The sequence below is a fragment of the Panthera onca genome, chromosome F1 (genome assembly GCF_046562875.1).
Source record: "Panthera onca isolate mPanOnc1 chromosome F1, mPanOnc1 haplotype 2, whole genome shotgun sequence".
Lineage (NCBI taxonomy): Eukaryota > Metazoa > Chordata > Mammalia > Carnivora > Felidae > Panthera > Panthera onca.
The window spans coordinates 69,971,257-69,982,964 of NC_138355.1; the positions used below are offsets into that span (position 1 = coordinate 69,971,257).

Below are 11,708 nucleotides of genomic sequence, written 5' to 3' on the forward strand. Positions count from 1 at the left end.
TCGGGGCCTCTCCTCTGGGAGCAGCTGTGCGTCCTGGGCCCGTGGAAATCCCTTCTGGCAAGTTCGATCTGGCAAGTCGGTTCTCCCCTCTGGCTTTCAAAGGCCCTTAGTGCTGCCCGGGCCAAAACTGAACATTGGGATTGCGGGCTGCCCACACCGTGTTCTGTATTGCCTGGCGTGAGTCTCCATCACTAAACTGTTCCGTGAACACAGCTTTGCCGCCTCCTTGACTTTGCACATGGTCCTTCCTACTGTCAGACTCCTAGACTCCACCAAATCCCGTTCTCCCATAAAGCAACATTTCTTTGGGTGGTGGGGAGGCTTGGATTCCAGACTACTCCGGCCCTCCGTACTCAGCCAGCACTCTTGTTTTCGCTTGCCCTTGTCAGGTCCCGGAGTTGATACTCAGAAGATACAAGTTACTTGTCTCAAAAATGAGTTTTTTGAGAAAACTTGAGTTCATCCTAGAGTAGCCATTTTGGGGGAAAATGAAATTGGATTCCTACTTCATTGTTTGCAAAATTAATTCGAGGCAGCTGAAAGATTTAAATACAAGCAAGTGAAACTAGAAGAAAACGGGAGATTTTTAAACGTATTTATCACAGTGGGGAAAAATAAGGGCAAAAAAATTGACGTGCTGAGAACAAAGTGTGGGGGGGTGTGATATTTGTACCAATACAAAGGTGAATTTCTTTACAGAATTTTCAGAATGTGGCAGTCAAGATGATTGGGACTACAGAAAAATAGGCAAACAACAGCTCCAGAGTGACTGTAGAACAGGAGGTGTCCACCTAATTCAGCGGGAAATGCCAAGAAGCCTGGTAAAGACTCAGCGAGGGTGGGGGAAAACAGGCCCTCTGGTCTCAGGCAGAGGTCAGTTCCACCTGGCAGCTCGAACCCTGACTTGATCTTACAGATTTGGGTTCAAATATATATGAAATGCAGTACATACAGGGACATTCATTTCAATGTTCGCCGTAGCCAAATGTTGGAAACGCGAGGTTCTGGTCAAACATATCCATGGGACGTCCCCCTGCAGTGTCACTGAAAGACCAGTGGACAGAGGCAGTGCCAGGTGCATCGATACAGAACAGTCCTCCATGTGCAAGTGAAAATGAAAAAGCAAGCTGCAGAGCGGTGTCTGGATGCCAATGTGTGGTATCGCCTGTATGTATATACATGCAAGATGTGTATATATGTGGCAAGTAAGCTCTAGGCCCAGCCTGGCGCTTGAACTCACAACCCCGAGATCAAGAGTCCTGGCATCCCTGCATAGAATGTCTTCGGAAGGACTCAAAAGTAACAGTGGTTGTTTGAGGGAAAGACCCAAGTCACTGGGGAATAAAGATGATACCTTTTGGTACCTTATGAATTTTGTGTCCTATGCATTTATTATTAGCCAAAATAATTAGCCAAAATAATTTTAAGCAGAAACACCAAAGAACAACAACAAGCGGGTTTGTTCAGCCAGACAGGAGCTCCTTTGCAAATACTACGTGCTGTTCTCACATCCTATTTACTGACGTCTCTCTTCTCCACAATAAAACCGTAAGCTCTTCTAGGACAGGAACCGGCGTACCCGGGGGCTCCATAAATATTAATAATTGACAAAAAGAACTATCTGGGGTCTGCCGTCTTCGTCCCGGAAGTCCTTCGAATCCCTCTGCCTTCCTCACTGGACCCAGTTTATTGGGGTCCATTCGGATCTTGAATGCAGACACCCTGGCCACTTGTAGGCAAGAGCGGGGCCAGTCGGGTAGGAGAGGCCGCGAGTGTGGCTGTGCACCTGTGCAGGCCGGGACGCCTCGCAGCCCCAGGGGACGAGTTGCTCAAGCCGGAATCTGGGTGGAAGGAGGCGGTCTCTTTAAGAGCTGCTGGCTTGGCCCCGCCCTGCAGAGAGATCAGCTGCATCTGAGAGTCACATGACTGCGGTGTGTCTTCCGCCCTCGGAGGCTGGGGCCGCATGTGCGGCTCTGAGGGGCCCCGCCGGGGCTGGGGGCGCTGTGCCCCCAGCCCCATGCTCCTCCTGAGTTTGCTTGCGTCTGCAGCCCCGCTTGGCCTGCTGGGGGAGGAGACCCGCCAGGTGAGGGGCTAGAGCAGTAGATGTTTCGGGAAACACAGCCCTGGGAGTGAGCTTGGAATCCGGGGCACCCGAGGCGCAGGGGTGGGGTGGCTGCTTGGAGACGAGTTCTTCAGCCAGGGCTCCTGGGACAGGACTGTGGAGGAGGGCGGGCGTGAGGGTTCCCTGTCTTCCAGTGGAAGCTGGGCCCTGACTCAGCCCTGAGCGACCCAGGTCCAGGCGAGCGTTGGGCCGCTTCTCCCCCTGCCCCTGCCCTGCGCCCTCATCCGTCCGCTGGGGGCGGGCAGTTGTGGCTCTGCCCTCCTCTCCCCCAGCCCTCAACACGCCTCCTGCCTCTCCCCATCATGTCCAAGCTGCTTTGCCCTGTGTCTCTCCCCCGACCCTGTTCCCTGGACCCTCCACTGCTCCGTGTTCTAGGTGTCTCTGGAGGTCATCCCTCCCGGGCTGGACGCCCCCCAGAACCTCCTGCACATCCGGGCGGTGGGAACCAACTCCACGCTGCACTACGTGTGGAGCAGCGTGGGGCCTCCGGCAGTGCTGCTCGTGGCCACCGACACCCCCCACAGCACCCTGAGTGTCAACTGGAGCCTCCTGCTGTCCCCTGAGCCTGACGGGGGCCTGGTGGTGCTCCCCAAGGACAGCATCCAGTTCTCTTCTGCCCTTGTCTTTACCAGGGTGAGGAGGTTGGGGGAGAACCAAGGGGGAGCGTGTGCGGAGCAGAGGGTTCATCCGGATTCGAGGGAGGGACTGAAGACGGGGTACGGGAAGCAGTCAGGTACGGGAGCCTGCGGGTGGGGGCCCGTGGGTGGGGGTGGTTCCGGGGACAGCTGGACTCAGGCAAGCCCTGCCCCACCTCACCCCACCCGCCAGCTCTTTGAATTTGATGGCGCCAACACATCCGAGGGGGCCAAGCCTCCGGGAGAACCGTATCCCCCGTATTCCCTGGCCAAGTTCTCCTGGAACAATATCACGGACTCATTGGAGCCTGCCACCCTGAGCGCCACGTTTCGAGGCCGCCCCACTGACGACCCCACCGGGGCTTTTGCCAATGGCAGCCTCGCCTTCAGGGTAAGGGTGTGGGGAAGCAGAGGAACTCAGAAGGCTGGTTTATGAGGGTGGGGGTGCCCTTCAAAGCCAGGCCTGCCCCCCTGCTTCCCGTCCTCCCCCACCTCCCCCATCCCAGGTGCAGGCCTTCTCTGGATCCGGCAGACCAGACCAGCCCCCGCGCCTCCTGCATTCGGCCGACACCTGCCAGCTAGAGGTGGCCCTGGTCGGGGCCTCTCCCCGGGGAAACCGCTCCCTGTTTGGGCTGGAGGTAGCCACCCTGGGCCAGGGCCCCGACTGCCCCTTGATGCAGGAGCAACATTCCATCGACGATGAATATGCACCTGCTGTCTTCCAGGTCAGGCCTTCAGCAGAGAGGCGGGTGGGTGGGGGGATGCGGAGAGAATCATGGAACCGTTTATCTTTTAGCGACATAGTTCAGCTCCTTTAAGTGACGGTCACTGTGCTGACAAATCTCTGCCTTCAGTGGAGAAGACGGAAGGCGGCCCTGGGGGCCTGGGGGTCTGGGGGCAGGAGCTGAGTGCAGGTTTGCAGAGGGTTGGGGCTGGAAAAGGACCCAGTGCCCGTGGCCCAACTCCCCTTCCGACAGAGGAGAGATGAAGGCTCTGTGCCGACAGCCTGTGAGTCCTTGAAGCAGACCCAGGACTCAGGACACCTAGTGACAGTTGGAGGCCGGGAAGGGTGGGGGAACAGAAGGGTTGGGCACAGGCTGGTCCTCCTCAGCCTGTGGCTTGTCTTTCTCCCCAGGTGAACCAGCTGCTGTGGGGCTCCCTCCCATCCGGCTTCGTGCAGTGGCGACCAGTGGCTTTCTCCCAGAGGCAGAGGGGCCGGGAATCAGCCCTGCCCTGCCAAGCTTCCCCTCTTCACCCCTCTTTGGCATACCTCCCCCAGTCACCCATAGTCAGAGCCTTCTTTGAGTCCCACAATAACTTCTGTGCCTTCAATTTGACATTTGGGACTTCCACAGGCCCTGGCTACTGGGACGCACACTACCTCAGTTGGTGAGGGCCTGGGGCAGGGTGGGGGTGCTGAGCCGGGGCTTTGGGAGGGGACGTGGGGGAGCCTGGCCTCCCAGCGTATTCGTCTAATGTGCTCACCTCTGTTTCTCACTTGTGCTCGCCTCAGGTCGACGCTCCTGGGTGTGGGCACCCCTCCATTGGACACCTTGTCCCCGCTAGTCCTAGGCATCATGGCGGTGGCCCTGGGTGCCCCGGGGCTCATGCTGCTGGCTGGAGGCGTGTTTCTGCTGCTGGGCCACAGGCAGTGCTCAGAATACCAGCGCATAAACTGAGGCCCGCTCTCTGGAGGGCTGGACGTTGATCCCCGGACTTGCCCTGCTGGTCTGCCAGACGGGGGGTCAGCTGCTCCCTTCTCCCACCTGGCTTTTCTGCAGAACATCAGGGACACCTCCACCTTTCCGGAGAACCCCCAGATGGGGCTGCCCTCATACTCTGGGGAGGGCCAGGGGCAGGGCGATGGCTGGAGGGAGGGTCCCTTGGCGATGCCTTACTGCCCCTCTTCCCCCATTTCCCTTAAATGGGACTCACAGGCCTAAACGAGAGGCCTTCTGACTGACTGGCTGCCCTGGAGGGCACGAAATAGACTCATTTTCTGCCCTGGGCTCCTCTCTCGGTGTGTGGGTGTCGCGGGCTGCTGTGCGGCCGGTCCTGGGAATGGGGGGCGGTGGGAGGGGCGTGGGAGGCACTGCTCCAGTGCGGCCCCTTCTCACCAGACATAGCTTCCCTCCCCGCATGGGACCAGGCTGCCTCCAGCCTCACTCCGTCATGTGGGGAGAGTCTGATGCAGCTTGGGTCTGACGAGGAAGGGACGCTTGAGAGCGGGGGGCAACCACAAAGAAGAGCCGGGGAAGCTGTGGCAGCCATTTATTGTCAGACACATGGTCAGACGGTGTCGACGTCGGCCACTGTGCCTTGCAGCTGCTCCCCAGCCAGCACACACGTGGGTGCTGGCACACACATACCCCTGCCCTCTGGGGAGGCAGGCCTCCCCCTCCGCACCTCTTCCCATGGGAGGGGCGTGGCGGCTTCTGGGCAGTTTGGAGGCCGGAGGTTCGAGGGGCCTAAATAGGTTGGAAGACCGGAGGCCGCAGCTCTGGCGGGGGCAGTTTTGATCATCTCGACGGAGGCTAAAGATCCTACAAAGGCCAATAGTGGAGCCCAGGGCCCCAGGGCCCCAGGAAGGTTTTCACCAAACGTGGAAGTCCAGTTTGGTGGGATGCCCAGCCTTTATCTTGGGCACGGGCAACACTTCCAGTCTCCCCGAGGCCCTCTGCTTGGACAGTGGCACAGAAACGGTCAGTTTGGCTGTGGCTCTGCCCACTTGGTGCCTCATGGGAGGCTGGAGGCTGGAGGCCGGGGCGGGGAGGGGGGGTGGCCACTGTGGGCACGTGGGCTAGTGGCAGTGCTGGGGGCTGCTCCTGGCCCTGGGCCCTCAGCTTCCGTAAGGGGCGTAGCTGTCCACTTCGTTCCCTGCCAAAAACCAAAGTCCCTCCCTCACGATTGCCCCAGGCCCCCAAGGTGGAGGGCAATACCGACGGAGGGCAGAGGACAGTCAGGGCAGTAGTGGGGCTCGGCCTGGGGTGGGGGCGGTGAGAGGGCGGGCACTCAGCCCCAGGGCCGGGGCCTGTGGTCCGAGGCCGAGCGGGCGTGGTCGGGGTAGTCGAGGCGGCTCTCGGCCGCGGTGAGCATGCGCTCGGGCTCCACCACGAACATGTAGTACAGGTTCCACACCAGCATGGACAGCAGGGGCAGGAACGTGAGGCCGTAGCCGAAGCCTCGGAAGGAGCGGCCCACGGCGAAGGTCAGCCAGTATATCAGCCTGGGGGGCGGGGTGGGGGGGGCAAGAGGAAGTCAGGCCCCCGGAGAGGAGTGCACAGGCTAGCTGGCATACAGGCTGGGGGAGGGGAGCACAGGCAGGGGGGCCCACGCGGGTCGGTGCCTACAACTGACACTTCTCAACTCCTGGCGGATACGTGCTTACTATGTACTAGGCGCCGCACTGATTCCTCCAGGGGCCTATTTAGACTTCCCCACGTGTCTGAGAGGCCGAGGCGTCATTCCCCTCCCTCTGTCTCCTTTTTAAACTTAAGTGTAAAACTTTGGCGTGGGCACCATACAGCCACATGGTTGGAAACGCCAAGGCTGCGGTGAGCGCGGTAAAATGTCTTCCTGTCCTGACTCGCAGCCACCCTGTTCTCTCCACCTCCACTCCACCCCCTCCTCGGACGTCCAGTGTCACGGTGGCTGGCACATCAAGGGCTGTTGTACGTGTAGATGAGTGAGCAAAAGATTTATGTTTTCCTTTTCTCAAGTTTGGTAGCATGCCGTGTAGACTGCTCTGCACGCTTTTCCCCATTGACCGTGTCTTGAGTGCAGCTCCATCGGTACAGAAACAGCCTCCTCATTCTTTTACGGCTGTAGTATGCTCCACTGTATTTATCTCTCCTTTTGAAGAAGAAACCCAGATTCCAAAGGGGTTGAGTAAAACTGGCCCAACGTCACACATCAGGGAAATAGTAGAACCGTGATTTGAACCCAAGCCCGTTCATCGCCCTCTCTCCTGCCATTTTAGAGGGGCGGGGGGAAAAGAGGGTAAGGAAGCCAGCTTTGAGAGGGCCTGAAGCCCAGAGGCATGGGACCTTCCCCTCTCGGAAGATGTACTCCAAATCCACACCCCTCAGCTTCCTCTCAATACAGGAAGGACCCCTTACTACAGAAGTGACGTGCCTCGCTCTTTTCCCGGAGCAGGGGAAAGTACCTGCTGCTTCTGTACTGCCCTGGGGGGCAGCAAGGCAGAATGAAGGAAAGGTTCCCCTGGTGAGCCCTTATCAGGCCGACTCTGGCAAGCAGGCTACGTGAATTAACTCGCTAATCCCCACAGCTCCATTTCACAGATGGAGAAGTGGAGGCCCGAGCGTGTGAGTAACTTGCCCCGTGGTAGGGAAGAAAGGGCCCTGGTGACAGACGGAGGGGCCTGTATTCCAGGCCCCACCACTGCTGAGCGGCCTGAGCAGCTCCTCTCCCCTGGTCTGCTGTGCCTTCCCCACGGTGAAGTGGGTGAGGCAGGCTGGACAGCCCCGGGGGTGCTCTTTAGCCCCCTGACGATTCTTACTGCTCAAGCCGACTTCTGTCTGAGATCAGCACTCCCCAAGACGCACACGGGAGGGTGAGTCACACGGGGAGGAGAAACCAGGCTGCACGCTGGTCAGGAGGCCGGTGGGACAGACAACCACTACACTACAATCAGAAGCGGCAGAGGAGACAGATTCCAGCTCAAGAGAAAGAATGTTCTAGCAGCTAAAGTGACTGGGAATCCCGTATCAAAAGTTAACAACAGGAAATACGTTAGGGGAAAAAATGGGAAGATCTCCGTGTGCCTCCAGAAATTCAGAAGTACTTTCTGGGTCAGCAGCAGTTCACGTGAAAGCAGCCCCAAGGGTTCAGGTGACTTCCAAATGAGAGCAGAGGAGCGGGGCTGCTGTGAGAGCCACTGTGGCCTCTCGTCTGTAGGAACAGGAGGCCAATGCCTGTGACAACGGACAAGCAGGAGACCCCCCTGGCCAGAGGGAAGGTCACAGGAGCCCGAGGGACCCTGGGGGAGCAGGGTGTTGCAGTGGGGGGACTGGGAGCTGTGGTCAAGTGTCTGAATGGTCTTAGGCAACTCCAGAGTCAAAGTCAGGGGCGCACTTTTTAGCACAATATAAATAAAAACTTTCTAGTGATGGGACTTGAAAAATGAAACAGACACTCTTACAAAGAACTGGACACTTGGTCACAGGGAGTGTTCAGCTAGAGGCCAGTGGCCAGCTGACCAGAGGGTCACGGAAGAGCGCTCCCAGCAACGAGCAGGAGGTTGATCGAGATGACACCGGAAAGCCCTTCCAGTGTTAGGCTGGTACCTGGGTCTCTGCACTCAACTTCCTTTGGGAAGACACACCTGCTACCAGGTGAGGCAAGGTGCAAGGGGGACAGTGGAGGCACCGATGCAGGACGCACGTGTGGGCTCCCTGCCCCCATCTCCCCAGGCCAGACGCCTGGGCCCCTCCAGCACCATCATCTCCCCCGGGCCCCACCCGCAACCCCACTCACCGGGAGACGGCAAAGAGGCCAGTGAGCAGAGGGAGCAGCTTGAGGGTCTCTTGGGGCAGGTAGGTGGCGAGCACGGCCAGGTTGAAAAAGTACAGGATGAAGAGCTGGACCGACTGGGCCACATAGCGCCGGTGGATCTCCACCTCCCGCCGCGGCTCCCCAAAGGGCCGCAGCGCCGAGAAGCACAAGAGGCTGAGCCCGTACACCAGGAGCCCTGGGGCAGGGGGGAGGGGGGAAGGGCGCACAGGGGGTCAGCGCCCAGCGGCCACGGGAGGCGGGGGAGGGTTCGCGGTGGGGCTCCCACCCCGGCACCGGCTGGGCACACCGGCTGGGCACACCAGGCGGCGCGGGGGAGGCCCAGGGAAGGGGAACTCCGCCCCCGGCCCCGCTCCCTTCTCCCCTGCCCGGCTCACCCAGTACGATGGGGAAGGTGGCAAAGACCCCGCAGCGCAGCGTGTAGATGAGGCGGGAGCTCATGGTGGGCAGCCGCGGGGCGTCGAAGGGCAGGAAGGCGTAGGCCCCGTACAGCAGGCAAGGGAAGAGAACGAGGGCGGCTCCCACCGAGGCCACGGCCCGCACCCCGTCCCGGCCCCCGCAGCCCCCGCAGGCCCCACAGGAGCGGCCTGGCGGCCTCACCACGGCCTCGGCCCACTTGCGCTCGGGGGGCTCGGGCTGGGTGGCCCGGGCAGGCGGGCGGGTCCGGTGGCGCTCGCCCTCACCCGCCTCGCAGCGCACAACCAGGTCCTCCTGGGGCCGCCGCTCGATGCACTGCAGGTCGATGGGCACAAAGGCCCGGGCCGCCTTCTCGGGCAGCAGGTTGGCATCATCTTCGGACAACTCCTCTAGCTTGGTGGGTGGCTCTGAGCGGAGGGGCTCGGGCTCGATGTCCCGCCATCCGGGGGGGTCTGGGAACGGGGCACTGGGCTGAGGGCCAGTCCCCCAGGGCAGGGTGGCAGCTTCGCTTACCGTGCTGTCGAGAGCATCCTCAGTCCCCTCTTCGGCGGTGGGAGACCCAGCAGAAGACCCCGCCCTGGAGGACTCGGCTCCACAGGACTCAGCCCCACCTTCCCCTTCCGGCTGCCGGCCATTGGGGACCAAGGCCTGGGGCGGGCTCTTCTCCGGGGCCTCAGACCCCTTCACTTCCAGCAGGGCCAGGGTCTCGGGTTCTGTCATCCTGGGGCCTCAGTTCTGGGGTGTACCATGAGGTCCTATCACCCTAGAGGGAGCAGAAGAAAGCTCTGTCAAAAGTTCCTGGCTTCTGGCCCTTGGGACAGGGGGCTAGACTTGGAACTCTCTGGGGCAGCTGGTCTCACGGGCTTTAGCCCCTTCCGGGGCCTTAGGAAGAACACGGTACCGAGGAAGGTGTTGAAACAGAAGGAGGTGGGAGGGAAGGGAGCGGCTGAAATGGAGACACCCTTTCGACGTCAGATGCCATCCAGCAGGAGAGGGTGAGTCAGGGGGCACAGGCGTTGGCAGTTGTGGCCTCAGCCGGCTCCCGCCCGTGCCTTCTACCAGCCCCCTCCGAAACCCCCGGGGTCACGCCCACCCTAGTGCAGAAACCAGAGGAAGGTGGGGTGTCCAGAACTTTGCCTGGAGCTCCCTTCCCACAAGGGGCCTCTTGTGGCCAGAGGCTGCGCCTTTACCCTCAAACCTCCCCTTCTTGTAGATCCTTGTTTGAAACTCTCCCGGAAACCGATACCAGTGATTTGCTAATAAATCTGTCCCAAGGAGCCCGCAACGGCAGTGCGCCCTGTTCTTTCGTCCACAGTGTGGGTACCTGGGTGGTTTCCATGCTCTTCGCTAGTCCGTGCCCTCCGTCCTCCCTCTGCAGAGGGCCTGGGGCTGTCCATTCTGGCTTCTGGGTCTAATTATGGCCGTTCCCCATGCCTCCCCTCCTGTTTTTCTCCGTTTCCCCCATCTCACTGCTTCTGGATGGGGCAGAGTCCCCTCCCTCCACCTCCTCAAGGGCCTTCTACCCCTTGCCGTGTGAACCCACGACACCCTCTTACTTTCCATCTGCAGAGGCGGAGGGTCCCCAACGTTTGGGAAGGAGCTGCCCAGCTCCCTGCTGGCTCTGCAAGTATCCCTCTCAGTCTCTCTCCCTTTACCTGTGTCTCCAAACCTGTCTGACCAGAGCAGGTGGGGCCCAGATTAAAGGGGCAGGCCCTGCCCTGCTGAATCTGCCGACAGAAAAAGCATTGGAGGACGTCACCCTTTCCGAAAGTGGGGGTGCAGCTGGGCACAAGGGTAAGTGTGTGCTCTAGGCAGATGGGATGTGTAGGAGCTTGAAGCTCAGGAAAGCAGAGGGCACATCAAAGGGTGCTCGGAGTAGGTAGAAAAGGTGGAACTTCTACACGTACTTGTGCAGTATTTGGTGAGCACCTGTTATTGGCTAGGCACTATTCTAGGCACAGACATAGGAGAGGAGAGTGCAGGCAAGGTCCCTGCCCTCGAGTAGCCTGTTCTATTGCGGTAACAGATAATAAAGAGCCTAATCAATAGGACAGTTTGAGTAGAGAAAACCTCTTTGCCAAGACAACATTTGAGCTGAGACCTGACAGGAAATGAGGAGGGCTCCAGAGCAAGTAAAAGACCCACTTAGGCTGGTTCAGGAACAGAAGAAAGGTTGGTGGCTGGAACCAGGAGCACCGAGGTGGAAGGGAATTTATGTTCCTATCACAACTTCCCCAGACTTCCCAAGATACCTTGCTTTTTTAGCCTAGGTTCAATGCCAAGAAAGCAATAGGAATCCAAGGTAATCGTTCCAAGGCAGAAACCTGAGAGAGGGGCTTCTCATCCCTGTGGGACCTCACCCCGAAGTCACTTGAGCTTTGTGAGGGCGGGACAGGGTCTGGATCGCTCTTCGCCCGTGTCTCCAGAACCCAAGGCTGGAAGACAGCAGGCGTTCAATAAATGTTTGCTGGGCTGCTGAGAGACAGCAAGTGGAAGGCTGTGGGGTAGGGGAGCTGAGGGCGAGGCGCCTGCACGAGGGTCACGTCTTGGAGGGGCCTCACTCTTACGGTCCTCCTCTCCCCGGGAAACTCTCACATACACTTTCGTTTGTTCTTTTAAGCAACGGGGGAAAGGGAGAACTGGATCACCTGCAACCTGAGAGAGACGCGACTCAAACGGGGGGACAGGTGTAGGGTCGGCAGAGCGGACCAAATGGCCACCGCAGCACAAAACAAAGTCTCGCTCCTGGCCGTGGGCCCATCTGCCGCGACCCTTAGTTGAGCCCCAGCCCCTCGCCGGGTCCACTGTCCGTTCTCTGGCAGGTTTGTCAATAAAGTTTTTCGCAAGGACTTGGAGAGGCCGGAAAGAAGCCGCGCTGCCCAGAGTTAGTTCTGGCAACTTCCCGGGAGGGAAAACGAGCCTCGCGAGACTTGGTAGCATGCCCCCCCCCCCCACCCCCTTCCCCCCCGCCGCCGCCGCCGCCGCCGCCGGCCCGCCGCTGA

At 59.7% G+C, this 11,708-nt stretch overlaps 2 protein-coding genes across 5 annotated transcripts; one reads left to right on the forward strand and one right to left on the reverse strand.

The window, feature by feature from the left end:
- Nucleotides 1-1,913: 1,913 nt before the first annotated feature.
- Nucleotides 1,914-4,766, forward strand: GLMP (glycosylated lysosomal membrane protein). 2 transcript variants are annotated; one of them, XM_060644652.3, is made up of 6 exons: nt 1,916-2,083; nt 2,498-2,755; nt 2,951-3,148; nt 3,264-3,482; nt 3,893-4,146; nt 4,271-4,766. In XM_060644652.3, the coding sequence occupies exons 1-6, from the start codon at nt 1,964-1,966 to the stop codon at nt 4,434-4,436; spliced, it is 1,215 nt and encodes a 404-aa protein (XP_060500635.1). In that variant the 5' UTR covers nt 1,916-1,963; the 3' UTR covers nt 4,437-4,766. The 2 variants fall into 2 exon arrangements, with proteins under 2 accessions (XP_060500636.1, XP_060500635.1); XM_060644653.2 differs by lacking the exon at nt 3,893-4,146 and having other exon boundaries at nt 1,914-2,083.
- Nucleotides 4,767-5,014: 248 nt separating this feature from the next.
- On the reverse strand, nt 5,015-11,628 carry TMEM79 (transmembrane protein 79). 3 transcript variants are annotated; one of them, XM_078440868.2, is made up of 5 exons: nt 10,263-10,765; nt 8,667-9,469; nt 8,254-8,467; nt 7,277-7,401; nt 5,870-5,983 (listed from the first exon to the last, which is right to left on the reverse strand). In XM_078440868.2, the coding sequence occupies exons 2-4, from the start codon at nt 9,424-9,426 to the stop codon at nt 7,302-7,304; spliced, it is 1,074 nt and encodes a 357-aa protein (XP_078296994.1). In that variant the 5' UTR covers nt 9,427-9,469; nt 10,263-10,765; the 3' UTR covers nt 5,870-5,983; nt 7,277-7,301. The 3 variants fall into 3 exon arrangements, with proteins under 3 accessions (XP_060500637.1, XP_060500638.1, XP_078296994.1); XM_060644654.3 differs by lacking the exons at nt 7,277-7,401; nt 10,263-10,765 and adding an exon at nt 11,355-11,628 and having other exon boundaries at nt 5,015-5,983; XM_060644655.3 differs by lacking the exon at nt 7,277-7,401 and having other exon boundaries at nt 5,015-5,983; nt 10,263-10,744.
- Nucleotides 11,629-11,708: the final 80 nt, after the last annotated feature.

Coding starts and splice junctions, on each gene's coding strand:
- TMEM79 (XM_060644654.3), bottom strand. CDS start 9,426: ATGACAGAACCCGAGACCCTGGCCCTGCTGGAAGTGAAGGGGTCTGAG. Junction 8,468..8,666: donor CACCTTCCCCATCGTACTGG/GTGAGCCGGGCA, acceptor CCCCTGCCCCAG/GGCTCCTGGTGTACGGGCTC. Junction 5,984..8,253: donor GGCCTCTTTGCCGTCTCCCG/GTGAGTGGGGTT, acceptor CCCGCCCCCCAG/GCTGATATACTGGCTGACCT.
- GLMP (XM_060644652.3), top strand. CDS start 1,964: ATGTGCGGCTCTGAGGGGCCCCGCCGGGGCTGGGGGCGCTGTGCCCCC. Junction 3,483..3,892: donor ATGCACCTGCTGTCTTCCAG/GTCAGGCCTTCA, acceptor CTTTCTCCCCAG/GTGAACCAGCTGCTGTGGGG. Junction 4,147..4,270: donor GACGCACACTACCTCAGTTG/GTGAGGGCCTGG, acceptor TGCTCGCCTCAG/GTCGACGCTCCTGGGTGTGG.